General features: G+C 38.5%; 2 protein-coding genes across 5 annotated transcripts in view; one reads left to right on the top strand and one right to left on the bottom strand.

The window, feature by feature from the left end:
- The window catches only part of LOC132856764 (polycomb group RING finger protein 3), a 44879-nt gene extending 39425 nt beyond the window's left edge, over positions 1-5454 (bottom strand). The window contains exon 1 of one of the 4 annotated variants that reach the window (XM_060886492.1): positions 5315-5454. The gene's annotated coding sequence lies outside the window, so the exon portion shown is untranslated. Of the gene's footprint in view, positions 1-1991; positions 2229-5281 lie in introns of those variants that run through there. The other 3 variants (XM_060886493.1, XM_060886495.1, XM_060886494.1) reach the window with 3 other exon arrangements.
- A 671-nt stretch (positions 5455-6125) lies between these two features.
- Positions 6126-15650, top strand: slc49a3 (solute carrier family 49 member 3). Its single transcript, XM_060886380.1, has 11 exons — positions 6126-6191; positions 6283-6409; positions 8843-9001; positions 9559-9775; positions 9851-9927; positions 10057-10194; positions 10633-10749; positions 11749-11901; positions 12207-12364; positions 12472-12584; positions 14494-15650. The coding sequence occupies exons 2-11, from the start codon at positions 6290-6292 to the stop codon at positions 14649-14651; spliced, it is 1410 nt and encodes a 469-aa protein (XP_060742363.1). The 5' UTR covers positions 6126-6191; positions 6283-6289; the 3' UTR covers positions 14652-15650.
- The last annotated feature ends 63 nt before the right edge of the window (positions 15651-15713 follow it).

Here is a 15713-nt window from a genome sequence, read left to right as displayed (position 1 = left end):
AGCGAGGCGGTGGATTGTGGGTATGTCACGTTTAGGCACGTTGAAAGAAATCAGTACAAGAAGTATGAATTTGTTAGCAACGACGGCTTATCACATCATTTAGCAGCTATACACAGTGGCACACAGTGTGCATTCAGGAGATAAACAAACTGACACAGAGCTCCTTGAGCGGCCCTGCATCTGACACGCCAGAAAACAAATAAATGGCTTGATCAAGGCATTCATTCAAAACATTCATGCGTACAAAACACAAGGCTTCCCAACACCCACGCAAGCCATGGAGGGAGAGGAAGAGGCCCTCGGCAGGAGCGTAACGCACGGCTCCATCAACTCGCTGCTAGATGGCACTCACTGACTCGTTTGGCATTTGATGATGTAATAAAATATGATTACATTATCCAGCATTTGGAATATAGTTGAATGTATGTTCATGTTTCATACAAAAAAAAAAAACAGAAATGTAACAAATGAAACACAACAGGAAGTGATGTCATAGGAAATGTAATCAACAGGGAGGTACATAATCGACTTGACGAGTTGGCACACAAGTTAATAGTTTCCTAAAAAGTTTATTCCTCGCAGAATTTTTTCTTTTAATCTTTTAGTATTTTTTTTTTTAGCAGGTCATCATTTTTACTCCATCAGTAGTGACTGTTGTGGATCATCTGCAAAACCATGCAGGTCATCTGTCCTGAAGACTCGATGGAAAACTTAAAGGAACGGCTTTAGGGGTGTTTACTGGTGTTGATGTTGTACGCGGACTTTACGGACTTAAGTCAAATCGACGTGGCCGAGCACACACACTGCTCTGCTGTGTACTTACTTTAGATCAGTTAATAAACACACTGTATTTGGCTGAATCCATGACACAGACGATACTAATCACTGGATTAAGAAGACAATCATCAACATTACAGTTATCACTAACGTTAGCCGTCCAACTTGTTGCTAAGCTAATCGTTATTGTCCGCCGTTCCTGGTGTTCTGCGATTTCAGACCAGAACTGAATGTTGAAAGGATTTTTGAAGTTCACTATAGTAAAACAATACAAATAGCCACTCAGCCCTGTAACTGTAAAACTGCACTTAAAGTAGATTTTACAAGCTTTACACACTCAAACAAAAGACATTGGTGGAAGTGCCCAGGTTTCTTCCCCTACTTCTCATCTCGAACATCCTGATGTGGGAAATGACAGTGTTTAACCAAGCGCACTAATATACTGTGCGCCGGTGACTTGAATTTGAATATAGAAAATGTTCAAGAAAATGAATCAACACCTACTAAGCAACCAGATTTGAGAAATCAGCAAAAATCTAATAAAATAAAGAAAAATCACGCTCACAAATTTGCTGATTAATTGAATATCAGAACAGCTGCGAAAAGGCTGAAGTTAATCACCAGCGTTCTGACATTCAGAACAACAGCACGATTGTGAGTGAATTCTATAAAACAAGACATTTATTTAGAGTAACTTGATAGTTCAGGCGCATCTTTTGCGCCGTCAAATGAGAACAGTTCTCCACAGATGGCCATGTACACTAGCTTTAACATCACACTTAATTGTTTTAAAACCAAAGCACAGGCTTTGGTCTCCAGACAAATATAATAAATACATTTAGATGTCTAGCTTTATCCCAACAAACATTTAGTTGACCTTTGAAAGAAGAAATTCACCCAACATGAACCATATCAAGAATCCATATCAGCTGCGTCTCTTGACTAACCCCTGACCACAGGCTTTACCCGTTTTAGAACTCGCTTTTCCTGACAAACAGTGAAAGAGCAGACTGCACACACAGCTTTGTTTCAACCGAAAACCTTTCAGCTGATGCCAGCGAGTCAGAAGTGGCAATAACACACGAGGCACGCTGAGGCCGCCTCCTCACAAACACTTCTGAACTTTTTCTTCTCAAATAATGAGGCACGCATCGACCTTGACAAACCAGAGTGCCATACAACACACAAAGGGCATCGGATGAAGAAAATCGAACCTGAACGTCGAGCACTACTCCGGTCTGTCTATTCGCTCACGCTGATCAGGCTCACTTTTCATCCACACATTCTGATTCACTCGTCCACTTCTACATGAGGAAGTCACAGCAGACGATTAAGTAAGAGCCCGAACGATTGCAGCACACTTCATCTCAAGCTTCGGTATTAGAAGAACATAAATGTGGATTTGCTAGGAAAGATGCCGCAAGTCACATTTCAACATTTCTGGATTTCATTCCAGGACCAGAACTGTAAGCAAAAAGGGTTGTGTGTCCAGGAAAGCACAGCCTACAGCATGAAGGCATGAATATTGCTTCTCCTGCCTGGTTGATCTTCCAGCAGGTGCCTTTTTTCTCCTTACAATTGAACGAGCAAGCAGCAGGGGAGTTATCTTTAATTACCCAGAGTACTTATATTATGAACATTTACTAACAACAAACACATGGTTTAGACATAAGATTTATTCACTTAAGTGAATTTTCAGATTTAAATAACAAATACAATAAGCACTAAAGGAATGAAAGGAAATGTGCACCTTGCCTGTTCATTTTTTAGAATTAACATGTGATCTTCAAAAGTGTACAAAATTTATTTTATAAAGAAAGACAACTGTCGTAAACCCGGGACGGTCTCCTCAACCCGAGTTCAAACCAACATGGCTTCTCACGGCATCAACAATAAGTAAAGTAAAATCTAGAACTCTGATTATACAGTTTGCCGATGTTCAGAGGTCTACATACAGTACATCACTCGTCACAGTTAACTTTTTTAAAACGAAGAAAAAAAAACATCAGAAACATCATCATTTCTAGCTCCGTTCTGACTTCCCACTATTGAGGTACTTTGAATACAGACAGCATTAGCACACACTATCTCCACCTACCTAAACAGAATGATGCAGCATCACTTTAGTTTGCCCAGCTCCCTCACCTCTTCATCTGTACACTCTGTGCCAAAAGATCAGATTCTAAAGCTTCAGATTTTACGTTAACACCACCATCAATGCCATCACACTCGTCATCCGGGAGGTAACCAACAAGACGAGCAGAGTCTGTTACTCAGCATAACTGTGTCTTATAGATGCACTGCATTCTTTAACATTTGTAGTCTCCACCACTTGAGTATATCATTAATATACCGGTGAATGTTACTTAAATAACGGTGAGTGAATATCGAACCTTTTACACTTTCTTGTAAAAAGGATTTTAATGGGACTAACAGCAATCTTGATTATCACACATGATGGAAACTTTACTGCTATTAAATTCAGGAATCAGTATAATACAGCACCAAAATCACTAAACACATCCCAAATATTTCACAAATGTGTAGTTATTTATTTAGTGTGCCTTCAGGAAATGCTTTCTTCAGGATGAACATCAATTCCCTCCACTGGCTTATTGTAGCTGTACACATTAGATTGAAAACCCTGATATTTGCAGTATTCACATCCTGAACTGCAACTCAAGCATTCACAAACTTGAGCCAAAAGGACATTTTGACTTAACCAGCCACCTGAAACACATTCTGAAGATGAGCATGAAGACTCTTCTCTGTACCAGCACTCAGGTGGTGTAATGAACATCTTCCGAATCTCTGAGCTGCTGAGATCCTGACTGTCAACAAGGTCTAAAAATTCATCTGTTCAATAAGCATTTAAAAGGGTCTGGTGCTGGATGACCCTGTTGATCTGTTTGGGTTCTTCAAGTCAGCCAGCTGGAAATTGAGGGTTTTGTAACAAATAGGTTTCCTAATCCCAAACAGGACATTTACACTTTAACATCCTTGTTAAGAAAAAGCTGAGCCTGATATGAAAGTAGAAAAAGTGTAAATAGGAAATTTTGGGTTTTCCAAAAGCGTTTCAAGGAACTATTCAAAGAAACCACTGAAAGACCCTCAAGAATGTAGAATGAGGATCATTTTTTAAACAGTCAAAGAAAGAACACTGATGTTGTTTTCAACATAACAGTGTAACCATTTAAAAAAAGAGCAGCATGAAATGGGGAAAAAATAAAATCACAAATTCACACGCAAAATGACATTTTATCTGCCAGAAAAGAAGACAACTAACCAATTCAACAGAGTGCCCTGGATAACGTTTGCTAATTGCTATAAATGAGAATATAGCAATATAAAGTATATGATGATGATGATGATGATGATATACACATCAGAATCAGGTTTATTGGCCAAGTGTGTTGATGTTGACACACAAAAGGAATTTGGTTCCAGCTATTTATGGCTCTCAAAAGTCCAGACGTAAATAACACTATACTATACATTTAGCTCAGGCTTTACAAGACAAGACAAAACAACACAAGACAATACAGACTATATGAGACAATACAGACGTTGTGAGACAATACAGACAATACGAGTATAAAATACGAATACAGAACATGTGCCAGATCAGTAATGTACATAAAGTGTGAGAGTGCACAGTAGTGTAAATAACAGTATTGTGCTTTGTACACTATACAGCAGCCGTAGTGTGTGTAACGTGCACAGATGATGTGATGACTGACAGTTCTGATAATGCACTAATTATCGATATGGAACAGGGAATATAATGATGGTGAGTTGTTTTCCTGAATCAGCATAGAGACAGTCATGATGCTTCCAGCCAAACTTTCTCTCTAATAATCGGACATCATGATGTTTTCACGGTTCGATATATCGCCACACCGGCGCCTGGATGAAGACTTGTTGGCTCCAACATCATTAGCACAAGCTGCTGAATCCCAAACGACTGGGTTTAAGCTCTAACTTTGTTTCGTCCCAACTTTATCTTCGGTCTAAACACATTTCATGCGTGTCGAATCCTAACTTTTAAAAGCCCGAAAGTGTTGAATGTGACGGTTTATTGAACGTGACGGTTTATTTTTGAATGTGACGGTTTATTGTTTCTTAAAGAACATTCCAGACTAAAGGGAGAACAGGACTGGTTTCCCCTCAGCAAACACACACACACACACACACACACACATACACACACCTCACGCTAAAACACAACCCGTACACGTTAAATTCACACAAGGACACACCGAAGCGTTTAGCGAACAAACCCCTGACACAACAAATGTGCACTTTAACACGCTTGTTGAGGAAAAAGCCGAAGCTGGTGTGAAAGTGCTGGGCCCGTCGCCATCCACATAGGAACACACGTAGCCTATAACAACACGTATAGCATACATAGCTGCCATCAAGCGAGCAAGAAACCGAGATATTTGTATAAAAACTCCTCCATCCTGACCTAAAACACTGACAAAACATAAGTTCATGCACTAACCTGTGTAGATTAATCCAAGTTAAACAAACTAACCCGTGTATGTAGAGAGCGCTCCGCTGGATGTTGGGTTGAATCCGAGTTAAATCCACTATCAGTAAAACAAAGAGGCGAAAATACCCGAGCGGTTCCGAAACAGGCCGAAACCACGGGGGGGCCGAAGCGCATGCGCGAGAATGCAGCTTGAATGGGGGAGGTCAGGAGTCCTGTATTAGCGTGTATAATTCAACTCATTCATATCACTCACTCGTTCAAGTTAGGTTTTTCCTCTTATAGGAAGAGCTGATCGATGTATTTTGTTTAGTTTCTAAACAAATGCATGCATAATTAGTTCTGAATAACCTTGAAAAGGCTGCATAATGCATTAGTCTCTCACTACAGTGTAAATGTTTGCATGCCACAGGGACAAAATAAAATCAAATCAAAACAAAACTAACGAAATTCTTTTAATCCGCGAGACGTGTTTGATTTCACAGATGTTTATTTTTTCTATTATGATGATGATTATTATTATTACATTAAAAGTATTTCTGTTGTTTGTCCTTATTGGAGACTAACGTGTTGTAACATAGGTTGTTTTAAATATAACATTTCCCTTTAAAAATGGGAATTTATTTAGGATACACGTTTAATTTTCGACATGATGCAAACTTCGAGTAACCTAAACGCATACAATGTAAAACATGAGCACGTGCCAGAAACAACTTCAAATGACTCGTTGACACGCGATGACTCGTGAGTCACGAGGAAAAAAGGGCGTGGCTATAAATGCCTGCCTATGTATTGTGTTGTATTGGCTTTTTCCTTTTTTCTTTGCTCACCTGCACTTTAAGCCCTATGTGTGTCATTGAGGAACCTGTTGAACTGGAATGAAGTCCAACGTTCGTTACATATGGATTTCATGTCTGTGTCGGTAGTGGAAGATTTTTTACCACCTCTTCCCTTCAGATGTTTATGCCACTTACTTCCTGGCTGTGATTTAATCTCAACTCTAATACTTAAAGCTGATCTATGGAGGATGGACGAGATGATTATAACTCCACACAGAGGACAGCGTTGGAGTTCAGACTGTATAAGAGAAGATGGTTCATATTGCTGGTACTTTGCCTGCTAAACTGCTCCAATTCAGTGGTAAGTGACTGGGAATATTACTGCTCCATGTTTACTTTTAAAAGAGGAAATGATCTCATGTGGAAACGAGTTACATGGGAAAACAAGTTCTCTCTAACATTGGGAATAATAAGCAATAACAAAGAAAAAGTCACTTCTTTTGGTGATTGGACATTGGAGCCAGTTGTGTCCTTTAGTACTCTGCGTTATCCACAGATCATTCACCCCTATAGGCTCTGCATTCTGATTACTAATAAACAATCACCATCATTTATTTATTTATTTGTTTGTTTATTCATTCCTTCATGTTCAGTAACCACTTTATCTTGTATACTTTGTTGCAAGGCAGGAACACACAGCAAGGCATTTATTTGTTTATTTGTTTGTTTGTTTGTTTATTTGTTTGTTTGTTTATTCCTTCATGTTAAGTAACCACTTTATCTTGTATACTTTGTTGCAAGGCAGGAACACACAGCAAGTAATTTATTTATTTATTTATTTTGATTGTTTGTTTATTATTTGTTTATTTCTTCATGTTCAGTAACCATTTTATCCTGTATACGTTGTTGCAAGGCAGGAACACACAGCAAGGCATTTATTTATTTGTTTGTTTATTTGTTTGCTTGTTTGTTTATTCCTTCATGTTTAGTAACCACTTTATCTTGTATACTTTGTTGCAAGGCAGGAACACACAGAATTTCAATTTGCTTGTATAAGAAAGCCTTTTCATAACTCAATCTGCAATTGTGAGTAAATTACAAATAACAATTACAATTTTTACATTAAAAATCGATTAAAATGATGTTACAATGACTTTTGCCCTCAGGTCTCCATCAGTGATCAGCTGATACCTTTAATGAAATATTAGTTTCATTGAAGAAGTTCGTGTGAAAACATAAACAGTTAGAGAATTACACTTCCTGACCATATAGTACACAGTTATAAACGGGTAATTATTTATAATCGCAATATCCAGCGTTACCCAAATGAGGATGTGCTCCATTTTGAGTCTGGTCCCTCTCAATGTTTCTTTAAAGTATCGTCTCAGGGAGTTTTTCTTTGCTACAGTTGCCTCTGGCTTGCCCATCAGGGCTAAATGGAAAAATATTTATCCTGATTTTATATATTTCTCTAAAACTGCTGTGACAAGGTCCATTATTAAAAGCACTATATACTCCTCCAGAGTTTAGTGTTGATAAAAAAACTTTCATAAGGTGAGTTGTGAGTCATTTTCAAGATTAATAGCAGTCCTGCTTTAGCAGCATGCTGCAGTGCTGAGGATGGATGCTACTGCTTAAGGTGTTCAGCAGAACAGATTACAAAAGTAGGACAGCTAACGACCAGTACAAGCATTTGTTAAATGTAAAGGTTGTGAAAGCATGCCATAGTTTCCCACTAAATAATATTCCAGACTAAGACACCCATTTGGAGTCATGTCAAAGATAGATTAAATGAAAAAACAATATAAAGTGTGTCTAGTTGTAGTTTTCAGAACAGTTTCAGTGTGTTTTGGCAAAGATTCTTCTTCATTTGGGGATAGTGATGGAGAGCGCTGTAATGTCAGTTCAAAATCTATCATAAGTGATAGCTGATGGTCGTGAAGGATATACATGCATATGATTTACATCATTTTCATACTCCTCAAGCCCACATTCTCTGTGGGTAGAGACGAATCATCCTGGAAGCTGCCACCACACCCATCACCACAGATGTGCTTTATCATAGGATAAAGGTGATGATTCAGAAAACTTTATATTGATTTGCAGTGACTCTCCCTCAAAGATGATCCAAAATAACTGCCTCCTACAACATAACAGCGCCACTGGATTTAGGTTTAATTTGTTACGCTCACAAGGCAGAATTAATGTTTATCTTGTGTAGCCCTATTCAATCTATATGACAGGCACAGTAACAAGTGCTTAAATAAATTAAACTAGAACCTAAAGGAAACCTGCATGAACACAGTTAGAGGTCAGTGTTGGCTATGAATACTGGATGATTTTTTATGTTTGTTAGCTGCCCAGTGAGTGCCGTTATTGCGAGACGATTTTTCCTGTGCTAAGACATACTAGGGGCTTATCAGGATGCAGTTAAATTTTATTTGTATAGCACTGTCTGGATTTAGATTTAGATCCATTACGGGCAAGCTAGAGGTGACTGGGCAAGGAAAATAACACAAAAGACAAGGATAAATTTATCGAGTAAAGGATAAATGATAACTGGATCAGACCATGCGAGTGTGAAACCGGTGTGTTTTTAGTTTCATGTTGTGTTTTTGGACTACACAATTCAACCTGTTGTCGTAACTTTTGTCTCACGCTACTGAAGTGCCTACGAGCGTTAATTCTTTAAGACTAATCTAAAAAACTGAGTGCTTTAAGTGATTATACTGTGAAGTACACACTAACATAGCTGTTGGTTTACACAAGCATTTATTCTTGCATTTTTCTGCAGCTATGGCTGACATTTGCTCCTGTAGCAGACCAGACAGCAGAGCATCTGCATGTGACTTTGGACCAGGTCAACTGGCTCTCTTTGGTCTACATGGTGGTGGCCATCCCGCTGAGCTTCATCACCACATGGATGCTGGATACATGGGGACTACGGCCTACCGTAAGCACAACTAACCACCTAGCCTTTTATTATTTTCAAACAGCAGCGAGATTCTATTACCACAAATACAGGAACAAGTCCCCAAAGTGCTGTAATTACCGATGAACTATACTATGGAAGTCCTAGGTTATTATTCAGTTATTCAGCTCAAAGCCTATTATTCAGTAACTACAGGGAAACATTTAGGAAAGTGGTGCCGTTATAGGGTGATGTTCCACATACGTAGCGGAAAAGAACACTTCGTAGCATTCTTAGATGTAACTTTATGTACAGAATGTCTTGCACATGACTGCCATTTCTTTGAAGACACACACTTGGGATTATAAATGCATTTTGAATGCGTAGCTTTAAATTATCTTTTGTGCTGTCTTTTCTTGGTACACCAGTACGGACTTCCTTTGACAAAAGGCTAAGTGTGAAAGTAGGACGAGATTTTGGACGAGATTTTGCTAAAAAGTATTAATTTCTCCTGTCTATGCAGAATTTTAGGACACCTCGTATTAATTATATCATGGTCAGAAATGCTTATGTAGCTTCTGCGTGTCTTGAGACTACAGATGATTCTAGGTTCGTGGCTCAACATGGCCGGCAGTGTACTGAGGGTTGTGGGTGTTCTCAGCTATCTGCCAGACTATACCCAATTCCCCATTGTGATGGCAGGACAGACTCTATGCTCTCTGGCTCAACCTCTGGTGATCTTCTCTCCAACCAAACTAGCAGCTCTGTGGTTTCCCGAGCACCAGCGCGCTACAGCTAACATGATCGCCTCAATGTGTGAGTCTCTGCTCAAGAGTTTTGGTGTCTTCATAAAGTCAGTCATATATTCAAACACAAATATTTCTTTTCTAGCAAATCCCCTTGGACTGCTTTTTGTTAATATCTTCTCCCCATTGATCCTTAATAGAACCAACAGTCTTTTCATGCTGGTAAGGTATAAATAATATGTTACTGAATAATATACCAGATACATGTGCAATGTGTACACTATAGCTATTTACATTACACAGATAATTCTGCCTTGAACCCTTTACACTAACACCCAATCACTGTTACAGCTCCTTATATATGCTATACCTGCCTTCGTAATCTGCTGCCTTGCAACAGTGGGCATCCAGGAGAGCGTTCCCCCAACACCACCTTCTGCCAGTGCAGAAACCTCCAGCTCCGAACCTTTCCTACAAGGGATTAAACTGGTAACATACAAATGCAAAACATTGCATTCTTAGTAACACTAAAGATTACTGCATAAAATGATTACACTTTCCGTATGGCTTTAAGGAAAAGAATAATGAGTTTCTGCCAGGATGATCACAACACTTTTGAGAAAAAAAAACATTCCGCTATTCATACTGTTTTTTTGTTTTTTTTTTGTATTAAAAAGGAAACGCTTAGTGTGTGCTTAAAGAAAGGACACCAAACATTGTGTTTCATTTAAAATAAAACATACCATCAAAGGAAAAATCTCCTCCTTGGATAGCTAACCTCACACTAAACATATGATAGAATTAGCCACAAACACCTTCCTTAAATAACCTATCTATAAAAAGGGTGCCAATAATTTTAGAGCTGACTTTAAAGGCCATTGTAAATTTGGTAAAAGTGCCCTTTCTTTTCCACTGTTTTCCCTTCAGCTGCTGAAAAATAAAGCCTATATGATCCTGCTGGTGTGTTTCGGCTCAGGCATCGGCATCTTCACCTGTTTCTCCACACTTCTTGAGCAGATTCTCTGCGTCAAGGGCTACGCAAACGTAAGTCCAAACCCATGCTGATTGTTCATTTGTAGTTTTGCACAAGATATTTTTATATATCTTTGGTGCTTGGAATCAGGATTTTGGACTGATTGCACATTCTGTTGTTAATTATTCACATTACATAATATATACATTTATTTTAAAATGTTCTACCCAAAAAACTACAGCAACTATACAGTATTTCCACTAACAAAGACAGGACGTCCTGTTAGTAGCTGTAAGTAAGTAAGCTGTAAGTTAGTAGTGTAACTGTAAAGGGTTAAAAATGTCATACCGGAAATGACGTTTATTATTCACATTTGATAGACACTATAATCGCATCCCATCCACTTTTTTCAACCATTAGAGAGGAACAAATCTATACAGAACAGCAGAGGACCTCAAACCAAATACGGTTGAGTTTAGGTACCTAAGGACCTGTTTTTCAACGACAGCTTTATTGTGGTCTGAAAGTAGCCCCGCAGTAAGCAGCCACATTTAAAGCTTTTAACAGTATTTGTCTTGTGGGCCAAAAATGTCACAGCTGCAACAAAAGTGTTCAGCCAAAAGTGGCTCTGAGTTAAACAGCTCCGGTGTGAAAGTCCGACACCAGATTCAAGTTCATCACTATTATTATGAAATGTGGACTAGATTTTTAATGTAAAATGGGGGTTGAACCATTACTCATTTTCTATACGGAATGTAAGCAGTGAAAATAGAATAACGAAGAATTCAGGGGAAAAAATATATTTTTAAAAATGTTGCATCAGTAGGATGAAAGTAGGGCTTGTCAGGTCCTCTGCTGTGACAGAAAACACTCTGACTTTTACAACTTTAGAGAGTTTTGCCAAATCAGTATTACTTTTCTTTGTTAAGTAACCTTTTTTTTTTTTTACTGGCTTCTTATTTGCCTAAATTATGTAGCACAATTGACTTACATTTATTTATAAATCAAAGCAATTCACATCCGTGTCCAGCGGTAAATAAGTAATCAAACACGTTCTTTCGCTGTGGCAGGACTTTGCAGGTTTGTGTGGTGCTCTCTTCATCGTGTTTGGGGTGCTTGGAGCTGCTATCCTTGGCTATATTGTGGACAAAACAAAGCTGTTCACAGAATGCATAAAAATCAGCATGTGCCTTACATCTCTGGCCTGCACCATGTTTGCAGTGGTAAGAACAACAGTCAGATTATTGATGTTTTTTGGGACATCTGTGCCATAGTCCAAAAGAAAATACATGCAAATATGTCTAATAGCAGTGGTGTTTCTCAAAGCAGTCCTCAGGGCTCACCAGATGCTTTACAACTCACACAACACACGGACAGATGATGAGATGTGAAGCTGCGGTGCGTCTGGGAGACTGCTCTGAGAACCACTGTTTTATACCATGTACACAAATCTGATTTTATCCATCAGGCTGTACTTACTTGAAATCCTTTAATATTTCTCATGCAGCGTTTCTCTAAATTCCCCCAGGTTTCTCAATTAAGGGAGCAGAAAATCGTAATTGGTTTAGTTTGTGCTTTCTTTGGCTTATTTGGATTCGCCACCTATCCGGTTGCCATGGAGCTGTCAGTCGAGTGCTCTTACCCTGTTGGAGAGGCGACGTCGGCAGGGCTTGTGTTTATTTCAGGGTATAAATCTTTTTCTGTTATTTACTAGATTAAATGTAAAAAGGTTAAAGGTATCTATAAAGGTGTTGATACAAGCATTTTTGTTCTTGAATGACTATTTTTATTAGGCAGATCCAGTCCATTGTGTACACCGTACTGTTACAGGCTCTGACGACAAAACTGACACACTCCTCGCTGTCTGTGTGCGCTGCAGGAGATGATGCCAGCCTGAGCTGGATGGGTGAGTGGTGCACAATCATACTGCATCAAAGAGCGTTTCTTCGGGGTTGCTAGTGGGGTTATTTTTTTTATCTCCTAAATCTCCTAATTCAACTCACCAGTTAATGACCAGGTTTAGTGCATGTGTTGGAGCTGAGAAGCAGACACACTGTGCTGGAATCTAGCCCTTCCATGACTAATGGAAGTTCATCAGGAGCTTGGAGCTTCAAAATCCCACAGCCTTTTGTGCTCCAAGAATATGAGATAACATCCCCAGCTTCCTAACAAACTACGATTATGCCTGGAAAATTTCAGGTATATTCCCATTTTGCTGTTATAGTAACCAGACAGTGATGTCAGGTAAAGGAGCCATTCAATGTCATCTTAAAGGTGTTTAGTGGGATCGAGGTCGAGGCTCTGTGAAGGACACCTCCTTTTTTCTACACTAGCGTTAGCAAACCATGTCTTCATGTAGCTCACTTTGTGAACAGGGGCATTGTCATGCTGGACCATGTGGCAACACAAATGGGTGTAACGGTGTCCACAAACATTTGGCCATATTGTGTCTATGTTAATCAGCTTTATCCTTTGAGAAAGCAAAAGTTACTTTGCATTGCTGCACCGATAGAAAGTTGGATAAAGCTCAACAGCTTGTCAAAGTATTCAGCTCAAATATACCTCATTCTAAAAACCTGTAAGCAATCACACAGAGATTATGAACATTCTGGAACTTTTCTTTAAGAATAATACAAATTACAGAAGAGGAAAGGTGTTGAAATGAGGCATCAATGAGCATGAATGTATTCTAAGTTGTAAAACTGCAATATACGTCTCAGAGGTCACATCAATCCACAACCGCAATAAAACACAGATTTACAGTTCAGAGAGCTGAAGGTTTTGTGGATACTCATCTCAGCACTAGACGTAGATTGAAACCGAAAAACAGTTAACCACAATAGGGCCGAAATTACATTCTAAATATGTGGGAATAACAGAGCTGGTGTAGGGTCAGACATCCATTAATACTCAGCACAAGCACGTTTACTCTCATTAACATATGAAAGGTATAAACAGGCCTTCAATCAGCCTCATATTATAAGGAGACATTACCTTATGACTAACAGTGTAGAGGTTGTCACCAGAAATGTCTCAACCATCCTGATGCCTTGCTTCTGGTTGGAGTTCACATCAGTTGGAAAACACTCTGCTGAGGATGTCACCACATGGACAGCCTAAAGATTACTGTCGATTGTACCAAATAGAAACCATACAGATGGCTGCTGATGACCTTTCTTGGATAACTTTATTGCTGCAATTGCTATAAAGGGTTTTACACTGAAGTCTCCACATCTGACAAGCTGATCGCATCAACAAGTTCAAATGAATTCTAATTCATTTGAAAAAATGTCCAATCCATTCACAGCACAAAAAAAAGATTTTAAAAAAAAATTATGCTCAAATTCAGGCTCTTGGGAATAATATATTTACAATATAGTTATAGAAGTGATTTTTTTTCAAATATTTTTTTCAAATAATTATATTTATATGTTTACAGTATCACAGATGAGGGTGGGTTCCTTATTGACTTATTTTAAGGACATCTCTGGGAGTTTGGCCAAGTCTCGATCACCGCTGGCTTGCTCATTATACATTTTTAGTTTATATCCTGAATTTAAATATTTCTTTAAAGCTGCGGTGTGTCAGTCTGAATTCAGGTAGTCTAGTCAGCATGTTGATGGAGAACAAGCACAGAATTGCCTGTTCAGAGTTATTTGCAGCTCAGGCAATTTCTGCATAGTTGTCACTTCCTCATCAATGCGGGAAGAGCTGTAGTGGGTGAGAGAGAGAACAAGCCATGTTGAAACTTCTCTGTTTGCCCAAATATGCCTTGATAATGATAATTGTCTCTGCTCTCTCTCACACACACACAGTGCCTGTGCTGGTGATGGCTGGATTGTGCTGCTTAGCTTCCTGCTCCTTTGTCATCTTCTTCCACACACAATACAGAAGACTTAACGCAGAGGCCGAGGTTGCCGAAAAGCACTCAGCACAGACGCAAAGAGTGATGAAAAACAGCACAGATGCATAAGATACAGCCTCCAAGCGAAGCATCCAGCAGCATAAATAGGAAAAGCCAGCAGCAGAAACCACTGCTAAGTTCCTCTGTACTGTAATTAACCTTTTACCTCTGTATTGTAACTAGTTTGCATTGTAAGTTCAGATGTTTCTAAACTCAGGTGGGTTTTTCTATTTTTATTTACTGACATATTTAGTTACTTTCTAAATTATTTAAACATGAAGTACATTTTTAAACAGTCATTCAGTTACATTTACTAATTTGGACATTCGTGTACAGGTACTAAAGCCTCAACATTTCAAAATGTACTAAGATTAGAAATAATCATGCTACTCTTTTTTTCTATGTATTACAGAACATAGAAAAGGTGTCAAATGGCAAACTGCATTGATTTTAATCATACAAAGTGGTATAGATTTAATTTTATTTATATAATATATATGCATGGTATGAATAAAATGTGGGTGTGTTTACATACATCACAGACAAGGGGTCTTAGAATGAATGTGAAAACCACTAACTGGGTCTATTGAGTGAATCTGGGGCAATTATTTTTATTATTAAGTGATGCTGCGCATTCATTCTTGAGAAATGTATTTAGAGCATGTTACTATATGGCACTTTAAGATCATTTAAATATTTCATTTTCAGATAGTCATTTTCCAATTTGCTTTAAAAAGGTGAGACAAAAACACATTAAAAGTTTAAGATACATTAAATAAGCATGATGCTTAGATCTGTCAAAGAACATTGAGGAACAAAGGACTCCTATTACAGAACAGTATGCAGTGTGAAGAATTGTTTAAAAAACTAAATTCTGTGATTGCTGATGTATTTGATCTCACCGCATGATGAATGTTGTGGGTGAAATAGGTTTGCGCCTTCAACTAGGTGCTCATGATGGTAGGTGTGCGAGGTAAACACACCAACCCTCCCAATAAAATCATTCCAGTGAGGCCATCCTTAAAAACATTTTGGTTAACAGTTTTAAAAAAAAAAAAAAAAGTAAAATTTTGGTGATTACGTAGGTATGAATGTAAACGAATTAGCATATCGTGACGTCACTGACTGGGT

Source organism: Tachysurus vachellii, chromosome 14 (assembly GCF_030014155.1).
Source record: "Tachysurus vachellii isolate PV-2020 chromosome 14, HZAU_Pvac_v1, whole genome shotgun sequence".
NCBI lineage: Eukaryota > Metazoa > Chordata > Actinopteri > Siluriformes > Bagridae > Tachysurus > Tachysurus vachellii.
Note: the sequence above shows the minus strand (reverse complement) of the source record. Positions and strands in the feature narration are given on the sequence as shown.